The sequence below is a fragment of the Podarcis melisellensis genome (assembly GCF_964234715.1).
Source record: "Podarcis melisellensis genome assembly, chromosome: 1".
Classification (NCBI taxonomy): domain Eukaryota; kingdom Metazoa; phylum Chordata; class Lepidosauria; order Squamata; family Lacertidae; genus Podarcis; species Podarcis melisellensis.
The window spans coordinates 75,399,861-75,420,290 of record NC_138528.1 but is presented as its reverse complement, the minus strand read 5'-3'; the positions used below and the strand labels follow the sequence as shown (position 1 = coordinate 75,420,290).

Genomic DNA, 20,430 nt, shown 5'->3' with positions numbered 1-20,430 from the left:
GCTAATATATCATGCCATCTTAGCAGTTCTGTTTTTGTTTTTGTCACTCTTTTGTTTCAGTGATTAGTGTCTCCTTTCACCGTGACAATTTGGGGGCCTTCTGGAAGACAGTAAAGCTATCAAAACCAGCCCCGTTAGTGGTTTGGTTTTTGTTTTATTCCACACAGCAGCAAGCTCTGAAAACTGTCAGGAGTCATTGTTTCATCACTCTTCTGTGAATTGTTTGGCACTGCAAACAAGAAATGGTGGGGAACTAGCGGAAGGTTCGGAGGAGGGCAATACATTAATAACCGAGTACAATTATCCATAAATTGCAGGAGCATGGATGTCAAGGGTAAAAAAAATCAAAACAGACAGGCATCAGACAACCCTGAAAACAAAACTTTTAAAGCGCATTTCTTTGTTTGTTTCAAAGTCCCTTGTCAGGGAACTGCCATCGGAGCCAGAGGCGGAGGGAAGGCTCCGGAGGGATGCCGGAGAGGGTCCCAGTAGGGAGAGAGGCAGCCCATCTGCTGGGGAAGGAAATCAGTGTAACACCAGTGGAGAAGGGGGGCAGATGGGGGAATCGGAGAGGAGGCTCCAAGACTTCTCGCCGGAGACCAGCGGGGAGAGCACGGGTACTCCGCTGCCCACACCCTCCCTGCGCAGAAGACTTCCGCGCAGGGAGAGTAGGAGGGGACTCGGCGTCAAAGAACTTCTTTGCTGGAAGAAGTTCAAGAAACGCCCACTGACGGATTCTGCCAGCGACTGAGACAGCCACGAGTGAAAGGCTGTCCAGAGAGAAAGGGTTCAACCAGGCAACCTAGCCAGGAGTGGCAGCAACTTACACACGAGCAACCCCTAGAACAATTATATCCCTTGCTATTTTATTTCTTACCTATGTCGCACCTGACCAGAAACCCCTCTCCTAGTATCCTTTACATGCAGTACCCGCAAAACTATTCACAATAAACATTTTAAGAGTCTACATAAAGAGTAACCAAACTGCATGAAAAGCAGTTGTTTTCATATGGCCCAATAGACCTTAGAAAAGGCTCAGGGATAAATATTTATGTTTCTTAAAGGCAAGGAGGCTCAGAGGAATCTTTGTATGAACAATTCATTCTACTAAGTAGAGGCCACCACCTCAACTTGGCCGACCTCACCATCCTCATAGATTTCAAAGTGTACTATCTACTATCAGGCAACTGTACCTTTCTCATTAGTATACAGTTATCAGGGGAAGTGGTAGAGACATACTTTAGTGCATAGAATGTGTCTGACTGCATTTTACCAATAAAAAAATATTTTCCATTATAACAAAAGTTTTAGCAACAATCTGGTTATATAATTGTTTCAAGCATATACTTAAGACATTAATGGTTAATATAGCATCTCCTATATACAAACTTTAGATTTGAAGGCAGCCCCATATAGGGGAGTTTTTTAATGTTTTATTATGTTTTTATATACATTGGAAGTTGCCCAGAATGGCTGGGGCAATCCAGACAGATGGGTGGGGTACAAATAAACAATTCTTCTTGCTGTTGTTGAGCTGGATGTCCCTGTTTTCATCAGAGAAATGTTGGAGGGTATAAGATGGGAGTATGCTGCTTCAGACAGAATCCTATGTGTAAATGCTATGTGTGTAATTGTCTGAATAGTCATATGATGTGTTCTTGGCTTTCTTTTTTCCTAACATCTTCTAATTCTAAAGATTTTCTATGACCCCTTCTTTCTTTTTACAACCCACGCCCTTCTTGCAGACATTTAGTTAATATTTTCTCTATTGTTTGAGTGAAAATGGCACATCTGTCTTGCATGCATAGTTTCTCTTTTGGCCTTTTGAGATGGTTAATGTGCAGTTCTAAATCTCAGTTTTGAAAGGCAAGGAACTTAAATGGCATTATTCTTTGTGATTGGTCTCATGCAAAATCCCTTTTATTTTGTTTTTTCTGCTTAATTTTTGGCATTTCTATATGAATCATTGCAAATGTTAGCATTTGCTCACCGTTATAAACCACAAATTAATAAAGGTTTGCTGTGTAGACTAGATACTGACTGAAGGCTAATCCAGACAGGATTTTACTCATCTCGTTTGGCCTTGTGGGTCAGTTGTTTTAAACAAGTAACTTGCATGGGGATGAGGGGGATGAGATGAGAGGGATTTAAGTCTTTGCCCCTGCCATGATTCTAGCTGGAATCATAAACCTCCCCCTACAAACCTGCTGTTCATAGTAGGATGAATACTCTGATTGGTGCCAAGTTAATTCAGTAAAAGACCTAGTGTAGGAACTGGGATTTCACCTATACTAGATAGGGTAGCACGTCCCTTAAAAACACAGTTTCATAGCTTGGGGGTGCTCCTGAACTCAGTCTTGAACCTGGATGTCCAGTTGGGCATTGTGGCCAGGAGTGCCTTTGTGCAGGTTAAGTGATATCCCAATTGTGCCCATTCATGGAAGAGGGTAGTTCTGGCCATGGTGACAGATGCCATGGTTACAGCAAGCCTTGCAATGTACTGTATGTGGAGCTACCTTTGATGAGTGTCTGGAAAAATGTCACATTTGCTCTCTGCCCTCATTTTTCTCATCCATGTTACTCTCCCCACAACCAGATTGAGAGCATGAGCCTGTGGTACCATCTCTTACTTGAAAAGCAGCTTTCTTATTTCCTGGTAGGGGAGCTTGAAATGCAAGGTTATCACCAGCCCTATATCTTGCATACACAGTATATGATTTGGATAATGGTAGTGGATTCTGCAGGAGTCTCACAATGGAGGTTCCTTGAAGACACACCTCCTGTTGGAAATGAGATGGGACGGAATCCAGTCCTTGAGCAGTTTTGAGAATATGGCTGTCCTTGGCACACATCTCAGTTGGGAAAGGAACAATAGAGGAAAGATCTGTGCATTGTTTGGCAACAGCAGAGAGCAAGATTGCAGCTGGTTCTTGCCTTGAAATTCCAAATATCTGAACTGCCTTCATTATTTTGCGACTCTCTTTTAGTCTCCAGCTACACCAAGACTTCATTAGCTTCTCTCAGTGTGTGCATGTCCTTTAAGCAAAAAATGTCAATTTGAGCAAAAGCACTCTGTCGAAATCCTTGGGCTTAATTTCCAATCCCAGCTGTGCGGCATTCTTTCTTCATGAGACTAGTCCAAATTTCCATATCTGCCTGTGAGAGGGGTGATCACAACACTTCCATACCTCCTGCTCGTTCTTTCTCCCTTGTCTCTTTCATGTGAAGGCTTTAAGGAATCAGAGTCTCTCGCTTACTATGTTCATAAATGCACCCAGCATAACTGTGCATCAGTCCTAATGGATGATACTCTACCAGGCTATGTGCACTGTGTGATTTTGATGAATAGAAATATGCATAACTGTAAAACTAATTATAGCTATATTTTGTGCTTCTTAGATACTGCTACGTCTGCTATTAGTGATAATGAAGGATACTGGTGGTGATGATTATGATAATAGCTTCCTTGGAAGTGCAACTGTCTAATCTTATGTCTCCTTTTGTTTTGTTTTTTCTCCTAGCTGGGAGGCTGTGGGATCCTTGGAGTTGGCATATGGCTAGCAGTTACCCAAGGGAACTTCGCTACCCTCTCTTCTTCCTTCCCTTCCCTGTCAGCTGCCAATCTGCTGATCATCACAGGGACTTTTGTAATGATCATTGGCTTTGTGGGGTGCATAGGAGCCATCAAAGAAAACAAGTGCCTCCTGCTCAGTGTGAGTATAACATAATGGTTCTGTTGTCTACCTGCATCCTGCTTTGTGGCCTCTGGGTGCTTGTGTTGATAATGAATTGATGCACAGCATTTTCTTAATGTTGGGTACTGTGCATTCTAATTGCACAGTCACCTCAACACCATATGCTGGAAATAGCCAACTGTTTTTGTCTGGGGTAAGACATATGCACTGATTATGAATGGCATTCAAGATACATATTAAGCAGTTATGGATGATGTGGTACATGCCAATGTGCATCTAGGAGAGCCACCTAGCTAACAAAATGGCAACTTAAAACAAGGCTCTTAACCCTTGAGCTAGATAATGAAAAAAATTATAAATTTAGACTTTTAAAGTGGGAGCACATCAGTAACATTGTTATTTGTTTATTTGATAAACCATAGCCACCACCAATATAAAGATAAAAATGGCAGTCCTGTAGAGCTGGTTGTCCTGTTTTTAGTTCTTAGCTATGATTTGCTTTTAACTATCAAATATATGAAATACTTTAATAATTTTCCTGGAATGGTTATGGAAGAAAAGAATGTGCAAGCTGAGTGAGGGTTTAAAAGAGTCCCCCCCCCCCCGATTCAAACATAATACAGAGCTGTGGGTTGCTCTTAAAATGGAAGTGGAAGCCTTCAGTCTTCGCCTCTCACATATAGATGAGGAGAGAGGATTAGGAGTTTAAGAATTAACATGGCTCATTCTCAGTTGCATTAATCATAGTTTATATAATCATCAGAACTGGGTGGTAGTGTGGCAATAGGTGCTTTTTCCTGGGGGGACACAGGGGTACATATACACCAAAACATTTTGTGAATCTAACGGGAGAAGAAACTAATTCTTTTTTTAAAAATACCATATTTTTGGCTCTATAAGACTCACTTTTTGCCTCCTAAAAAGTAAGGGGAAATGTGTGTGCGTCTTATGGAGCGAATGCAGGTTGCGCAGCTATCCCAGAAGCCAGAACAGCAAGAGGGATTGCTGCTTTCACTGCGCAGCGATCCCTCTTGCTGTTCTGGCCTCTGAGATTCAGAATATTTTTTTTCTTGTTTTTCCTCCTCCAAAAACTAGGTGCGTCTTGTGGTCTGGTGAGTCTTATAGAGCGAAAAATACGGTAGTTTCTTCTCTAGCATGGTGAATCGTCAGTTACGTTGCTACCCCCGATGGCCTCATTTTCTGTCACAGTGTTTCCTGAGTCTCAGACAAAATGAGAGTACCCCAAACATTTTTTTTTACAAAAAAGGCACTGGGTGAAATAACTCACCAATGTGTAGATGCCCACACATACCATGTAGTGTTAGAGAGCCAAAATGAGACGGGGTTTCACGAGGGTTCCTTCTGTTTTCTGTTGTGTATTTTATGCAATTATGATATTTTGTTCATAATTCATTTTAAAAATCACATGGAGTTTGGGACAAGTTCTTTCTCAGTCATAGATAATGAAAAACAACTTTTCTGTGATTTTGGGGCTGACAGTAGTACACAGCAAGTGATCTGAACTGTCCCCTTTGTGATCTGGGTGATCCTCACCTCTCTCATGTTTGAAATAGCTGCTTAGCAACCTTTGCCTCTTGTTAAAGTTTAGGGCAGTGAGCAGAACTGAATGCTACTTTTCATTCTGGAGCAGTCATTCCCATTAAATCATTCCAGTCAGCACAATTTAGAGCAGGCTGAAAGCTAAAAATGAGAGGCAGAAGAAAGTTAGCTTAGAGGCAATTTTGTTCCCATTGTTTCTTGATTTTCTTGAAGTACGGCACACCTTAAATTGTACCCTGCCATGTCGGAGAGGAAAGCTGTCATCTTGCCCTCCTGTGCCTCGTATAGTGTGCAGTGCCTATGTATGTGGACAGTGGGTTGTTATTTTTTGCTGGCCTTTACATCAGTGAGAAAACATCAGTGTGGGGCTTTGTGTATTCAGAAAATCCCCAGGGATACCATTAAGTACATTGGTGAAACCCAGCTACATAGATGTTTAATACATGTTGGTATTAACATATAAGGCCCTGTGCAGCTCAGCCCTGTGCACTTATATGCCAAAATGGCCTCAGAATAGCAATATGGCTTCTGACTTGTTAACCACAAGCAGTTTGGTTCCTGTTTTCATAGGATAGGACTGTATACAGTAACATAGACCCAACTCCCTGACTGACTTGGGAAATCCAAAGCTAAAGCAGCCCCAACAGGTCTGACAGCACTCACCCACCCCACCAGCCCAGGAAATTGGTTCCATCGTCAAACTGGATTTTTTTGCACACCTCTTCAAATCACCTCAATATGTTTTGGCTGTGACATTCAAACTGAGCATTTATTTTTATTTTCTGCTTGTGTTGGCCTACTCACAATAAGCAGGGAATGTCATAGCTGGAATTTAGAAGAAGAAAAGAAAAGAAAAGCACCATGAGTCTACTAGGCATGTGAATTGGCTTTCAGGTGTCATTTTTTTCAAAGGTGCCCAAGCTTCAGAGTCTCATCTGTGACAGGCCTATATATTAAGGGGGGAAAGAAGAAAATGTACCTGAAATAGGCTTCTAAAAAGCATTCTGTTTCCAGCTTTATTGAAAGAACTGACGCCCAAAACTCTTACCAGTGACAGGGAATTTGACTAGCGAGATGTTAAAAGATGTGTGAGGGAGAATGGTAAGAGATTGTCCTGTGAATGATTTTCTGTCCATAGTTTTCCCACACAAAGTTGTAGGTATTGATCCTTGTCTGGTGTTTCAGCTTCTGTTGTTTTAATGGCTTGAGACAGGAGTAGGGAGGGAGGGAGGTGACATCTGTAAGTCAGTTGGCTGGCAAGAGGCGTCCTTTGTGAAAGAGCTCCGGCTTTTTTGCAGAGCATGCAAAAAGTTCCAGGTTCAGTCTCTGACATCTCCAAACAAGGCTGGTCGGAAACCTCAAAGAGCTACTACCAGTCCACTTAGAAAATGCAGAAATAGCTGGGCCAAGGGTCCAACACAGCATAAGGCAGCTTCTTAAGTTCCTGAATTACCAGAAAGGAAGGGGATATTTATCACTGACCTATAGTTGTTGAGTACCTCTTGGTCTAGGGATGGCCTTTTGGGGAAGGGGTGTACTGGTGCTTCTTTCAAGGCTTCCAACATGATCCCTTCTCACCCAGTCAATCCCCACCTGTTTGCCCACCCTGTCTGGCTATTGACCATGTTGGACTGCTGAGAGTTGCAGTCCCAAAACAGATCAGCAAAAGATAATCTACACCGCTTGACTGCAGCTTTCCAAGTTTCCAGACATGGGTCTTTTGCAGACTTACCTGGCGATACAGAGGGGGGAACATGAGACCCTTGGCATGCAAACCATGCGCTCTGCCACTGAGCTATGGTCCTTCTAAACTCTAGCGGACGAAGAAACCAAAGTCTTTTCTGGATTGTGTAGCACTTTAGAATGCAGGTGGAGGAAGTCACATCTTTGGCTCCTACGACCTCCATGAGGAAACCTGCATATCCAGGAGAATAAGGTGATGGTCCTACAGCTGTTGTTTCTCCCCGACCAGACTGAACATTGGAAGCTGCCTTGTATTGAGAAAGAACATTGGTCCAGCTAACTCAGTATTGTCTACAGTGAGAGGCAACAGCTCTCCAGGGTTTTATCTTTCCCAGATTTACATGCTCGGAACTAAACCTTGGACCTTTTGTGTGTAAAGCAGGTGCTCTATCACTGAGAAAATTGGAGAAAAAGCAGGTCTCTTTCTGTGGATAATTGTAGATGGACCTTTTCATTGCCTGTTGATTGAAAAGTACTAATTGCCCCTCTCACTAGCTGAGTTCTTTCCAAGCTCCCTTCCGTTCTCCTTTATTCTTTTACAAAGGGAGTTATTTGAAGTTCATTTTTCAGAGCCTAGATAAAGCCAGAGGGTCTCCCCACACCATGCTCCTCTCATTTGTTTTAATTAGTAGGCAGAGCCATTGCTGAAGGCCCAGACAATGAGATGTAAATTAAGATATAAAACCCTAGATATAACCCTTAGACATAAACCCTTTTCCCCCTGTTAAACTTTCCTCAGTCTATTTTTAGCTGACCTGAATAACATATGGGGACATCAGACCTTTAGCTAGGATTCAAAGAGCAGTTCAAATCGTCGGGTCTTCTAACAAGGCACAGGATCCTCTTTGGGACAGAGCAAGTCAGTTGTTGGCAACTTGTGCAGTCTGCGGACAGAGGGAGAACCAGGTGTGCAAAAAGAAATCCTCGGGAAAATATAGTGGACGGTGCTAATGGCAATTTTCAGTGGGCTAGCCACCAATCCCTTCTTGGCTTTTTTTCAGGCGGACTTATCTGCTTGCAAGAGAGGTTCTCATAAAAATAAGCCCTGCTGAATCAGACCAGGGGCCCATCTAGTCCAGCACCCTGTTCTCATAGTGGCCAACAAGATGCTCATGGGAAGCAAGCCAACAAGCAGGATCTGAGCATCCTCCTGCTCCGTATTACATAGAACACAGGAATCTGCCTTATGTTGAATCAGAACATTGGTCTATCTAGCTCAGTATTGTCTGCACTGACTGGCAGTGTCAGCCCTGAACATTGCCACACAGTTTTCCCTGAGAGCCCTAACCTGATCCATTTCATGGTGCAGGATGCTATCCTGTTTCTAGTGTAAGGGTTAACTGCCAGTCCAGTGGCTTCTGTAGGGAGGGAGGTGCTATCTTGTCCTTCGCCTCAGGCAGCAAAATGTCTTGGGCCAGCCCTGTCTCTGATTGTAAGGCCTGGAGCTGTCTATATTGCATTGCTGGGAAGGGAGCATTGTGCTTAACTTTTGGCTAACACATTTCCCTCTGATCAGCTGCCTGCATTTCCTAAGAAAGCCTTGTTCTTACTTTACACCAGTGTATCACACAGAGACATAGGGTTGTATTCAGCATAGCGCTAAATTCCTTCAGTGCAAGGATTTCTCCTTGTACAATGGAAGTCTCTCCCTTTCTCCTCCCCCTGTGTGCCCTCTGAATTTGAGGGGTCATGCAGGGCCTGCATTACGGGAGGAGGGGGGAAGTCCCATTGCGCTGTCATGGTTATTTAGTTGCATGCCATAACTTTCCCCCACCCTTTTTATTTCACATACTTTGCTTGCTGTGAGGCATTGCATTCTTATAACTATGATTCAAACCTGGCTCTTCCATTAACTGCAGTGTGAGTTACATAACCCAGGGAGGTTGCAGGTTCAGAATCTATATATGTATCTGCTTTGGCATTTCAGTGAAACAGCTATAAGGTTTCCTTATACAGGATGCTCCTCAGCTGCTGCGACTTCTTAGAGCCCCCATTAAAGTCTAGGAAATAAGCCAGCTTCCTCTTGCTTAGCATCTGGCCCACTAAATCTTCTTAAAGGGTTCTTTGCTTCTTTATGCAGTAAAGATGCCTACATTTTTAAAGTTCAGTGGTGCTGTCTGTTTAGAGCAGATATTCCACACCACTCTGAAATCCTCATTTTTGCAGTATTGGCATCCAAGACCCGTGGTTTTTGAAGAAGCATATAGCTGGCTGTTGAATCCAAGGGTCAGTGTCTCTTGACCTCCTTTAGCCACATTGGCGAATCCCAGCCCTAAATGTTTGAGATGATACAGAAATGTACTCTGAGTGCTACTTATCTAGCCCCAACAGCTGGTTGTGTTCAGAAGCAGATGGCGCGACACTTGTATGCCCAATGAGGTCAGGGCTTATGATGGCAATCTGTAGATCCTTTGTGTCCCAAGGAAGGTTAGTAATGAAGGGGATGCTAAAGTTAGTGCTCTCTTTCTTTGAATTAACATTCCGCTATTCTGTGCCTGTGGCTAAGTAGCTAAAGCTGCATTGAGTGCATGCGTTGAATATGACAGAGATCTGTGGTTTTGGTATTTTATGACATTTTATTGATTTGGAGTCTGTTTTCTTCCAAAAGTCATAAAATACAGAAAATACCATAAAATGCCAATTAAATCTGCTGTCTGACATACAGTTCTAGGGACCGCTTCCCCCCTCTAGATTGCTAAACTAATAATATAAAATGATTCATGTGGGAAGCCCAAGTGAGAATGTGGTGGACTCAACCACTAAAAACCACAAACTGTGATTTATGAGTCTTTTGCGTTTTAGAAACTGTGTTTTGCTTCTTGAAACTGGTAGCAAGTGCTATAGACCTTAAGCTATCACATATTGTGTAGTATGCTACACATCCTGAACTTTTTGCGTTTTTAGAAACTGTGTTTTGCTTCTTGAAACTGGTAGCAAGTGCTATAGACCTTAAGCTATCACATATTGTGTAGTATGCTACACATCCTGAACTTGTACTCAGCCCTCACATCAATTATGTGAGTCCCCCCCTCCCCACTATCTTCTAGTATTAGACCACCAGCCATAATGCACCAAGTCCAGCAATAAGAGATATTTGCACACCTGCCAAGGGCATGTGTAATTCTCAGTGAGTCCCAATAATCTGGAGCGGGGTGTAGAGTCTGTGGCCCTCAGATGTTTGTTGGGCTCCAGAATAGCCAGTGTGGTCAGTGCTGATGGAACCAGGAGTTCAACAACATCTGGCTAGTTACTGATCTAGATCTTACACATGGCAGATGATGTGGTAAAACTGTCTTGGCTTGAGCACTGCAGCCTGCAGGTGGGAACTGACATGACTGACCCTTCATACAATAATGGTGTTAAATATACTAACAATAATCTCTCCACATAGAAACTTAGTACACAAGGAAGAAGGCTTCCTAGGATTGCATAATAAGGGTGGTATGAAACTAAGTTTTATTCTGGATAGACCCACTGAAATTAATGGGCCTAACTTAGTAATGTTCGTTAATGTCTGTGGGTCTACTCTGAGTAAAGCTTAGTTGACTCCCACTCTTAAGTTGGAACCATTTTCCCTATCATCCAGTTTTGTTTGTTTGCATGGAACAGTCTGTCATGTGAGCAGGCCATTAGGAGAACCCCAGCAATATCCTCCCAGCAATATCCTTCAGAACACCGTCCGCTAGGGAAGGGAAATGGTTAGGAAATATAGACAAGCAGACTGAGAGAGGGCAAAGATTAAAATAAAATAGAAAATTGCAATGAAAACACAAACAACATCCTTATGGAGGAAGGAAGGAAATATGGCAAGGCGGGGATCTAAAAATGAGTTAGTCTGAAAATAAGGGTTTGATCTGGGAAGCAAACATTGGAGGCAAACATATGCCAAGCACTTGGCACACAGAATTAGCAGCAGACAAGCGACAGTTCCCTGCAGTAATAGCTTTCACAGTGCTCTCCCGCCCATCCCCCCTCTGATAGATATCACTAAGTTGTGACACTGTCAAACAAAGCCCCATGACAGAGGTTATTTTCTGTAATTCACAATACTTGTCTGCTATATTTGCAGTGGCAATTGGTCAACCAGGAGTGTGAGTCATATGATTAATACGCTCTTCGTCTCCTCCTCTTTCAATCTGGTCCAAAATTGCTAAGATTTTGTTTACTTTCAATTTAGTGTTAAAGAATGCAATTACTGAAATAAAAGTGACTAATAATGTTAGTTGTTGACTGAATTCACACATAACACTAAGCCCTAGACCATAGAATTACATACATAAGCTCCAGGTTCATGCACTCCTCCCCCTCTCTTGTCCTCCACCTTTCACTTCTCTTCCAACTTTGTTTTTTGCCCTCATTACTTCTAAACTCAGACAAACTATTGCACATGCTAAGAATGGTTTATTCTTTGAAATGAATCAACTCCAACCTGTGGTAAATGATCCTAGCTTGTTTCAATAAACCCTGGTGAAACCACGGTTCAGTAAACCAAGGTTTCAGTGAACCACAACTACTGGTTTGGACACCATCATTTTATTTGTATGCTGCCTTTCCATAACAATGCTCAAGGCAGCTTACAACATACTTAGAAACGTAACAAAAGAAGTCATAAACAATAAATAAAATACATCAAAAAGTACACAACCAAATTGAACAATTTCCACATAAATCATAAGAACACAAAAAAATTAACATCCACAACACCAAAAACTCCTAAACAATACCCCAACCCTATGGGAAACCATGGTTAGTTGCTGCTTAAGATGATATGTAAACCAGGCCATTGTACTAGCCAAAATTAAGTGCTTGTGGGAAGAAAAGAGGCTTGCAGGACTCAAAGGTTGCAGTGTAATTTGAGGGAACCCTGTTGTAAAAGTAGTAGGAAGTTGCAGTATAAACAACTTCATTTTCCTCCCCTTGTTCCTACAGAATCGTAGCACATAAAGGCTTACAAAAAAAACACCAGCATAGTGATTCTTAGCCTATAGGTACTCCCTCAGCAAACTTCTCTAGATACCATCTTAGCCATGGAAAACTTCTGTGGTGAAATATGTCTCACTGCAATGTAAGATTAATCTTCTTTATGAGCTTCTGTGTGGATGGTTTGCATTGGGATTGTGCTGTCTCAAAGCATAAATCTTTCTTATATCAGCAGCCTGCAGTCCCACTGAACCACAGCAAAGTGCATTTTTATTCTCCTCCTTATTTATCATTTGAATTGGGAAGCTTACTTGAAAGCAAACCGTAAGAATTTTTAGTGGTCCATGCCCTGAGCCTGTCTAGTCTTCATTGCACTTTGGCCCATTCCAGTTAGCCTTATAACCTGCATATATTTCCATGTTAAAGCATAACAAAAGACGAGGCTGTTTCTAAGGGTGGGTTTTAGGGAAATGAATGGGTAGAAGTGGCTGGCTTTACTAGCAGTTTTTTGGTTTAGCTACTTAGTACATATGCAGCTTCTCGAGGGAAGGTGGTGTTCTACTTTCCATAGCATTTTAAAATTGGGATAAAGGGTCAGCAGTGCCTGTTATGGAAGTTGCCATACAAATATGAAAGAACATAAAATGGGAAGTTGGCCTGCAGCTGGGACTCTTTGAAATATATGCTCCTTGCTCCCTACACTCATGGTTCTGATTTAGGTTGCATACATATGGCATTTTATTCTAGAATCAATGGTAGCTCACACACAATCTAGATTGAATGTTTTTATGTATGCCTATTTGAAAAAAAAAAGATATAGGCAGACTTGAAAGGTGTGTGTATGTGTGCATATCCACACCTGTCCAGTTACATTATGAGTGGGCATATACCAAATTTTGCAATCGTCACTTGATTCACCTGGGACTTGTACAGGGAGGAAAATGCATGAATAACCTAATCAAGGGAAAGGAGTTCAAACACATATTTGCAAACCACACCATCCTTTGTGGACAGCAGAATCAATCTAGATTAAGAACAGCAATTTGAGGACATAACTGAGGGAAAAAACTACAATTGGTTAGTGTGCACACGGCCTCATATCCAGTGCCGGATTTATGTATAGGCTAAGTAGGCTGAAGCCTAGGGCCTCTAAATCTTGGGGGCCTCGCCAGCCTACCCGCTCCCCAGTGCCGCAGTCTCCCCTCTCCCAAAATTGTAAACCCAAGACTTCATGCAAGGGCAGGGCAACTCAGGCCCAGCAACTATTAGACTCAGGGCTAGCTAGTGGGGCCTAATTTGAAGCAGTGGGACACAACTTGTTTTTTTGTGGGGTTTTTTTGTAGAGCCCCAGTTCACAGCCAAAGTCTGCAAAATCTTATAGATTTAAACAAAATCCATCTAGATTGCCATGGTGCAGGTGCCCCCTTAGGAGCGGCCTGCGGGGCCCAATTTGGCCCAATTGCTCCTGTTGCCTTAAGGTCAGCCCTTATGAGACTGTGCAGGGGTTGGACTGACAAGCCCTGCACCTTCTAGGTCCCTGGTGTCACCATTCAGAGTTCAGACTCAAGGACTTGTTATGGAAATAAAGGGGGGCACTTATTGGAAATCAGTTTTGTCACCTCTTCCTCCCAAACCCCGAGACAATGAGCCCACCCACCTTTTATTCACAGTCGCATAAGCATTACACTAGGGACACGGGTGGCGCTGTGGGTAAAACCTCAGCGCCTAGGACTTGCCAATCCCATGGTCGGCGGTTCGAATCCCCACGGCAGGGTGAGCTCCCGTCGTTCGGTCCTAGCTCCTGCCCACCTAGCAGTTCGAAAGCACCCTTAAGTGCAAATCGATAAATAGGTACCGCTTTATAGTGGGAAGATAAATGGCGTTCCGTGTGCTGCTCTGGTGCTGGTTCGCCGGAGCAGCTTCGTCACGCTGGCCACGTGACCTGGAAGTGTCTGCGAACAGCGCTGGCTCCCGGCCTCTAGAGTGAGATGAGCGCACAACCCTAGAGTCTGTCAAGACTGGCCCGTACGGGCAGGGGTACCTTTACCTTTACCTTTAAGCATTACACTACAACATGGTCATAAACTTGTATGTTCAACTGCTGAAATATACACCCAATATGTAGCTATGGAGATTTATGTTACTGCTTTATGAACATACACTGTGTTTTATGAAGGTACCCTGTATTTTGTGAATTACCTAAGAACCACCAATAGGGAGCTCTAGAATCTGACAGCTAACCAATTGGGTACTACCAAACAGTGACCCCTATTGCTGAAAGCAGGTAACCAGCAGGGAATGCTTCAGCTTAGCCTTTGCACTGTTGACTGAACACCCCTTGCTGTGCAGATAATGGAGAAATTGTATCCCTTCTGGCATCTTAGCCAACTCTGGTGCACCAGAAGCACAGAATAGCAGCAAATAAAATTCGCTCATACATCAGCAACTGATAAGACTTGTCAACTAGTTCTTCCAAAGTCTTCCTAAATTATAAAGCTCCAAAATACAGGCCAAAAGAGAGCAGGTCTGGGAAGAGTGAGGCATACAATGGGCACCACCAGTGAAAACGCCCTGCTCCATGTAACTTCTGTCCTGTCATTTGATAGAGTCCCCACTTGCCCTCCTTCTTGACATGGAATGCTCTCTATTGGAGTCACCAGGTCCAGTACAAAGGCCATAAGAAGGGAGAGCAGGGACCTTGAAGTTCCCAACAGCTGTTAAGCAAGCAAGCAAGCAAGCACACAGGTCACCTTTGTCACAGTCAGGACACCTATGTCCTGGCCAGGCCTGCACCCAATCTTGTTTTTGTAGAATCTTGTTTGTCCTCAGTAACCAAAATTATATTATCAACATACAGTGGTACATTGGGTTACGAACGCTTTAACTTACTTTTTTTGGGTTACGAATGATTGTAACCTGGAAGTAAGTTGTCCGAGCTCTCTGAGGCCTCCATGGATGCTTCAGAGAAGGTTTGGGAACCTTCAAGCTTCCAAGAGGTCCAAAGTTTAACCTTAGAGGATGTTAAATGCCATGAAAGCTGAACTTGACTCCTTAGAGAGGAACAAGACATGGGAACTAGTTCCAGGCCTGCCCAGGCCACAAAAGGTTTACAAAGTTCAATTATTGCAAAAGTTTTTCAGTGTTAATTTTACACATTTTTTTTTTAAATCGCCATGGTATTTAACAATAATATATTACTTCCTTTAGAGGAGAAATTGTGAACTGTAGATTTTTAAATACCCGTCATCATCCTTGGCCTCACTCAATTTTGTTTATAACACTCTTCCATTTTCTTCTAGTTGTGAGGGTGCGGGAAGGGGAGGGGCCTCACAAGTGGAATAGCCTAGGGCCTCTCTTCATCTAAATCCGGCCCTGTGTCATTTCCCCCACATCACAGAATGTTGAAAAGAACAATATGCATGTAAGATCTTGATACACATCTACTGCAGTTACCCCTGAATTCGGGGAAAGCTGAATGCAACACAAGTTCCATTTGTCGCTTTTGAAAAGCCTCTTTTTCTCAAGCCACGCAGAAGAGCCTGTAGTTGCATATGCATTTGCTGCTGTTTGTTTTTTTATCAGAATAGCGGGGGGGGGGGGAATGAGAGTAATGCCATTTTAACTGCTGCTTAGTTGTCTAATGCTGCGTTGAAGTTGATCATCAAGGATTATTTTTATGGAAGTGGAATTGGCTTGCTTAGCAAAAGCAGCTCCCTAGGGAACAAACAAAAAGACCAGAGAGGCAGCAAAGGGTTTATTTTCTGCCAAAGGAAAGAGGAATAGAGTGGGAACAAGAGAGGATTCCCTGCAGCACTTGGGGTGGGGGCTGTGCATAGGAACAGCAGGAGCCAGCAAGACCCAAATACTAATTTGCTTTATGTTCTTTAAAAAGTATACTGCTAAATTAAGAATCGGACTGTGTCACCTTTCCCTGTAACTTCCCCTGTTGCAGAATGCAGCACACGCACACAGAATAATCCTTCTCACTTTGTACCACATATACTGCTTGAGCAGCAGCTTAGGGAGAGGCTGGCGCTTAGAAATAGCAAACGCTTATGTCCCCATTCCTGCCTTTCCCCCCACATTCTTTTGCAATTTCCCTACACATCACATTTTCAGTACAAATTCAGCAATTGATTATGTCAGGTACCAGGCAGACATTATGCAGAAAATAGTAAGGGCCAGTGTGGTGAAGAGCTCTGGGTTCAAATCCCCATTCAGTCCCTCAGTGACTTCGGCACAGTCACTATCTCTCAGTGTAGCCTACCTCATAGGGTTGTTTTGAGCATGAAATGGTGAACGGTGGGTGGGGGCGGAGACCATTTATATTGCTCTTAAGCTCCTTGGTAGGAAAGGTGGGATAATAAAACACAGTGTGACGAAAGAAATACATAGAATGACACTGACTGGTTAAGATTTAAATTTTAAGTCAACTGAAACTTAGCAGCACAGATATTGACTTGCAAAACCCAGATATTACTCCCCCCCCCATATAAAATCATGCAATACACTTGTGAGGCCTGATTTTGGAAACAATTGTCAGTTGCTCTTCTTACTTGCCTCATGGCTTCTGAGTGTTTTAGGGCCAGACTAGATGTGACCTGCGGTCTTTCCATGATTCTCGCTCTCTTTTTCTAACTAGAAGCAGTCTTAGGACACTGAAGGTCTGAGTGGAACGGGGGGGGGGGGGGACTAGTTAACCCTTTCCCCTCTGTCCATTATCCTGCTCAAAATTACTGTGTTTTTCCATGTATAAGACTTGGGGTTGTTGTTTTTTACCAAAAAATTAGGTTTAAAATTGGGGTTCGTCTTATACAGGGCTAGTGCTGAGGGGTGTTTTCTTAATTTGGAATCCCCCAAAATAGGGGGTGTCTCATACATGGGGGCATCGTATACATGGAAAAAATACGGTATCTCCCAGTTGCTTCCCCTCTACATTCACTTGCCATTTCCTATGAGGAAAAAAGCAGCAAGGAAGGTGGTATTTCACAGGAAAATGCCTAGCAAGGAAAGGATTAAGTTAGACTTCTCCCATGTTATTCCTCGCCCTCAAATTTTCAGCTTTGGGAAGTTTGTTTTTAATAGGGGAAATATACATATGGCTACCCGAAAAGCCTAGTTTGATAGTCCTCAGATACATTATCACTACAATTTTATTTCAGCAACTACCAATATTAGAAGCATTTTTAAAAAATGCCTCACTTATGTTTTTAGTGCACCTGGGAGATTTACTAATGTGCCTCAGGACTGAATATTCCGCTACTTTTGAATGTTTAAAAAACTGTCTTTCCAAGAGCCCTCCCCCCCTCTCACACACACAGAGAGAGACAGACAGACAGACAGAGAAGAGAGAATGAGAATATATTACACAGATGTGTACATAGAGGAGAGCCACCCTTTCTCTAAAACAAGATGGCCAAATGTTACTGCAAAGTTAGATAATGGAATATCTGCTAGGTAAAAGTCTGTGAAAACACAATGAATGTCTGTTCTTGCTGAAGCTAATGCAAGCATCACCCATAGCTGCAGTGCTCGCAGGTCACTGATGTGGTTAGAGCCCTGGTTCTCCTGATCAATTCTTTGACCTCTTTCCAGATGAACCTTGGCCACAAGGCTAATAATATTGTCTGTAGTTTCGTGACTTTGGCCTAGTTCTCACTGAGGTGGTCTGGACTTTGCTGCATCTGCCTGCAGGTGGGACTCACATGACTGAGTTCTTTTCCACACATAGAAAATTGGGTGTGTGGTGTGAATAGTTTTCTATGCGCAGGCAATTTTCTTACGTGGTGAAACAATCAGTCATGTCTCACCTATGTCAGAAATGGTACCATTCAGGCAAAGATTTACCTTCTCAGTGAAAACTAGGTCTGATTCCTTCTATGCATGAATGCATATGCTGTGAAGATGAAACAAATATTGATGTCTCTGGGCTTTTGTTTCTCTCCCACCCATTCTTCTCTTGACAGTTTTTTATCATGCTGTTAATTATATTTGTGCTGGAGCTCACTGTCGTGATTCTGTTCTTCGTCTACACCGACAAGGTATGTCAAAATATTTCTTCTTCTTTTCTTTCCCCTTCAGCAAATTTGCTTGCCCCCTTTCCTTATATAAATAAGCCATGAAGCCTTTGCCTTGGCACGCATACCATGTTTTCTTAAGAGACCACCTCATATCAGAAATAGTGCACACAGAATACAAAAGTGCTCTTCTAGGACATTGGTCCCCTCCTTCTCACTCTCAGTTCAAGGTCAGACGTATTCAGACATATTAGCAACACATTTATGATTTAAATACAGAGAATTCTAATCAGGAAAGGCTGATGAAAACTCATGCACTAAAGGGCAGATAGTAATCACATTAAGATGTTCATTAGTAAGGGTATTTATGTTGCTGTGAAAGTTTCCTAATTGGATATTGTTATAGACATTCACCAGGAAATGAGAAATTGGGCTTTGTTGATATGTAAATGTTGACAATTTTTACCTGGTTTTGTTGGAACTGTTAACAGAGAAGGCTCCTTTGATTATGCTGTCAATATGTCTCTTCAGACAAGCTCTACCTAGACAACTAGAAACAGTATTTATTCAGAACTGCAACTGTAGCTGTTAGGCTCTGTATACACTGAAGCGTTAATGTGTACAAATCTGATTTTTCCATGTGCCTCTTTGTGACGTTTCATCTGCACATTAGTGCTTTCAGTTTAAATCTTTCTCAGTGATTCTCATACACACTAGTAGGTGGTGCTTGGTAGGATGTATTCTGTGTTGTTACTCCTTCCCCTCAATTACTGCTCTTTGCCCATTGAAAGTTCTCAAAACCTGAGGCCCTTTGTAGGTATGCATGCAGTATGCATACACCTTAAAAAGAAAAGAAAAGATGTTTTGTTCATGGAATACCACAGCAATAAGCTTTCACCAAATGTTTCAAACAAAGCAGGCAATTTTGTATTTTTATCTTTTTTTTCCAAATACATATTTTTCAATTTATGGGTTTTGTACAAAGCAGCAGTTTCAAAAAGAAATACATATCTGTGGGTTGTGTGTACCCACCCTGCCAGGTAGAGAAGCAGCAACCCACCAATAAGCTCCTCGCCAGGGCAAACAACATTCAGGTAGGCAGATGCATGGGCACCTCCAAACCACAGACACACTATGAATACCACAAACACAGAAAGCTGCATAAAACCATTTATTTTACAGACAAGTGCATATAGCCAAAGTGGGATGGGAAATGGGATTTGAGAAGAGGGATTTTGAGATAGTGTAAGTGTTCTTCTTTTTCATTTCCCCTTTTCCTTTCCCACCTCCTGTTCATGCAAGAGCAGTTCCGTGCAAAACAGCTTTTCTAAAAAAAATAATATGTGCCTTCAGCAACAACCTGTGGAAATAGACATGCTGCATGCTTTCTCTTGGGCTGATGAAAACCAAATGGCCAGGTTGTGCTCCGGCAATGAGGAAACAGACATGAGGGTGTTAGATGGCACCCAGCAAAACGTCACCACAAACATTTTTTTAAAGTCCACACAATGTGTTTCAGTGTGCCAATATGTGGGTAGCAAGAGATGTTATGCTGCATTCCACTGCCCCCATTTTATTGGATTATCCATGGATTGGGGAAACCCAAATTAATTGGGGGGAAAGCTGCAGGTTGCCACTAGGATGAGACTGACATTGTGTAGATGATGTGAAAAATATGCACACATGGGGTGCATCAAATCCACTTTAAACTGCTGTGTGCTCATAACCTTAATCCCAGTGCTTTTCCTGATCTTTTCTTCTTGTTTTAAGTTAAATTGTCAGCTCCCTCTTTCTTCCCTTCCCACCTTCCCCTCCTTGTCCAGCCATGGAGACTAGATAACCTCCCCCCCCCCCCCGGTTGCTGGCTTCTCTTGTCAAGAGTAGAGGTTCAGCAAATACTCTGCCCCCTTGTTCCCTAATAACCTGGTGTGCGTGAAAATATGGGGCAACAAAAAGACACAATCTGTCCCCCATACCCCATCCTGCTTGCTTGTCCCATGTAGCGAATTATGAGATAAAAATGCTTAAATTTCCTGGATAAACACAGAGAGAGGGGGGGGGGAGGGAGGGAGGGAGGGAGGGAGGGAGAGAGAGAGTAGCTCATTCTAACCAGTATTGGCAGGTTCCCATTGGGCCTGGTAGAGCAGAAGGCAGAGAGACCAACAGCAGAACAAATGGTAGGCAGAGCCAGGTAATTCTAGTTTTGTCCATGTCCTCCTCCCTACTGAGTTCCACATAGGCAAAAATGAGACTAAGGAAGAGGAGGCAGGTAGGCAGGGCTGCTCCAAGGCTGGTAGTAAGAAGGCAGATTGAGGTTGGTGGGGCAGTGCCCTGTTTGCCCCAACAGACCCCCCTCCGCTGATTCTAATTATGTAACTAACCTGTGAGGTATGTTTGGCTGAAATGCAGTGATTCACCCTGGGTTTTCAACATCCAAGCCCAGTAGGTTAGTCACTATACCACAGAGACTCCGTCAAAAGACCCAGAATTGTGTT

At 42.8% G+C, this 20,430-nt stretch overlaps 1 protein-coding gene across 11 annotated transcripts in view; it reads left to right on the top strand.

Annotated features, from left to right (window-relative positions):
• The window catches only part of TSPAN4 (tetraspanin 4), a 504,081-nt gene that overhangs the window by 433,766 nt on the left and 49,885 nt on the right, over nt 1-20,430 (top strand). For all 11 annotated transcript variants that reach the window (XM_081922518.1, XM_081922512.1, XM_081922516.1 and 8 more), the window contains 2 exons: nt 3,522-3,713; nt 17,885-17,959. In XM_081922518.1, the coding sequence (XP_081778644.1) occupies nt 3,651-3,713; nt 17,885-17,959 (138 nt within the window). In that variant the 5' untranslated portion in view covers nt 3,522-3,650. The remainder of the gene's footprint in view (nt 1-3,521; nt 3,714-17,884; nt 17,960-20,430) is intronic.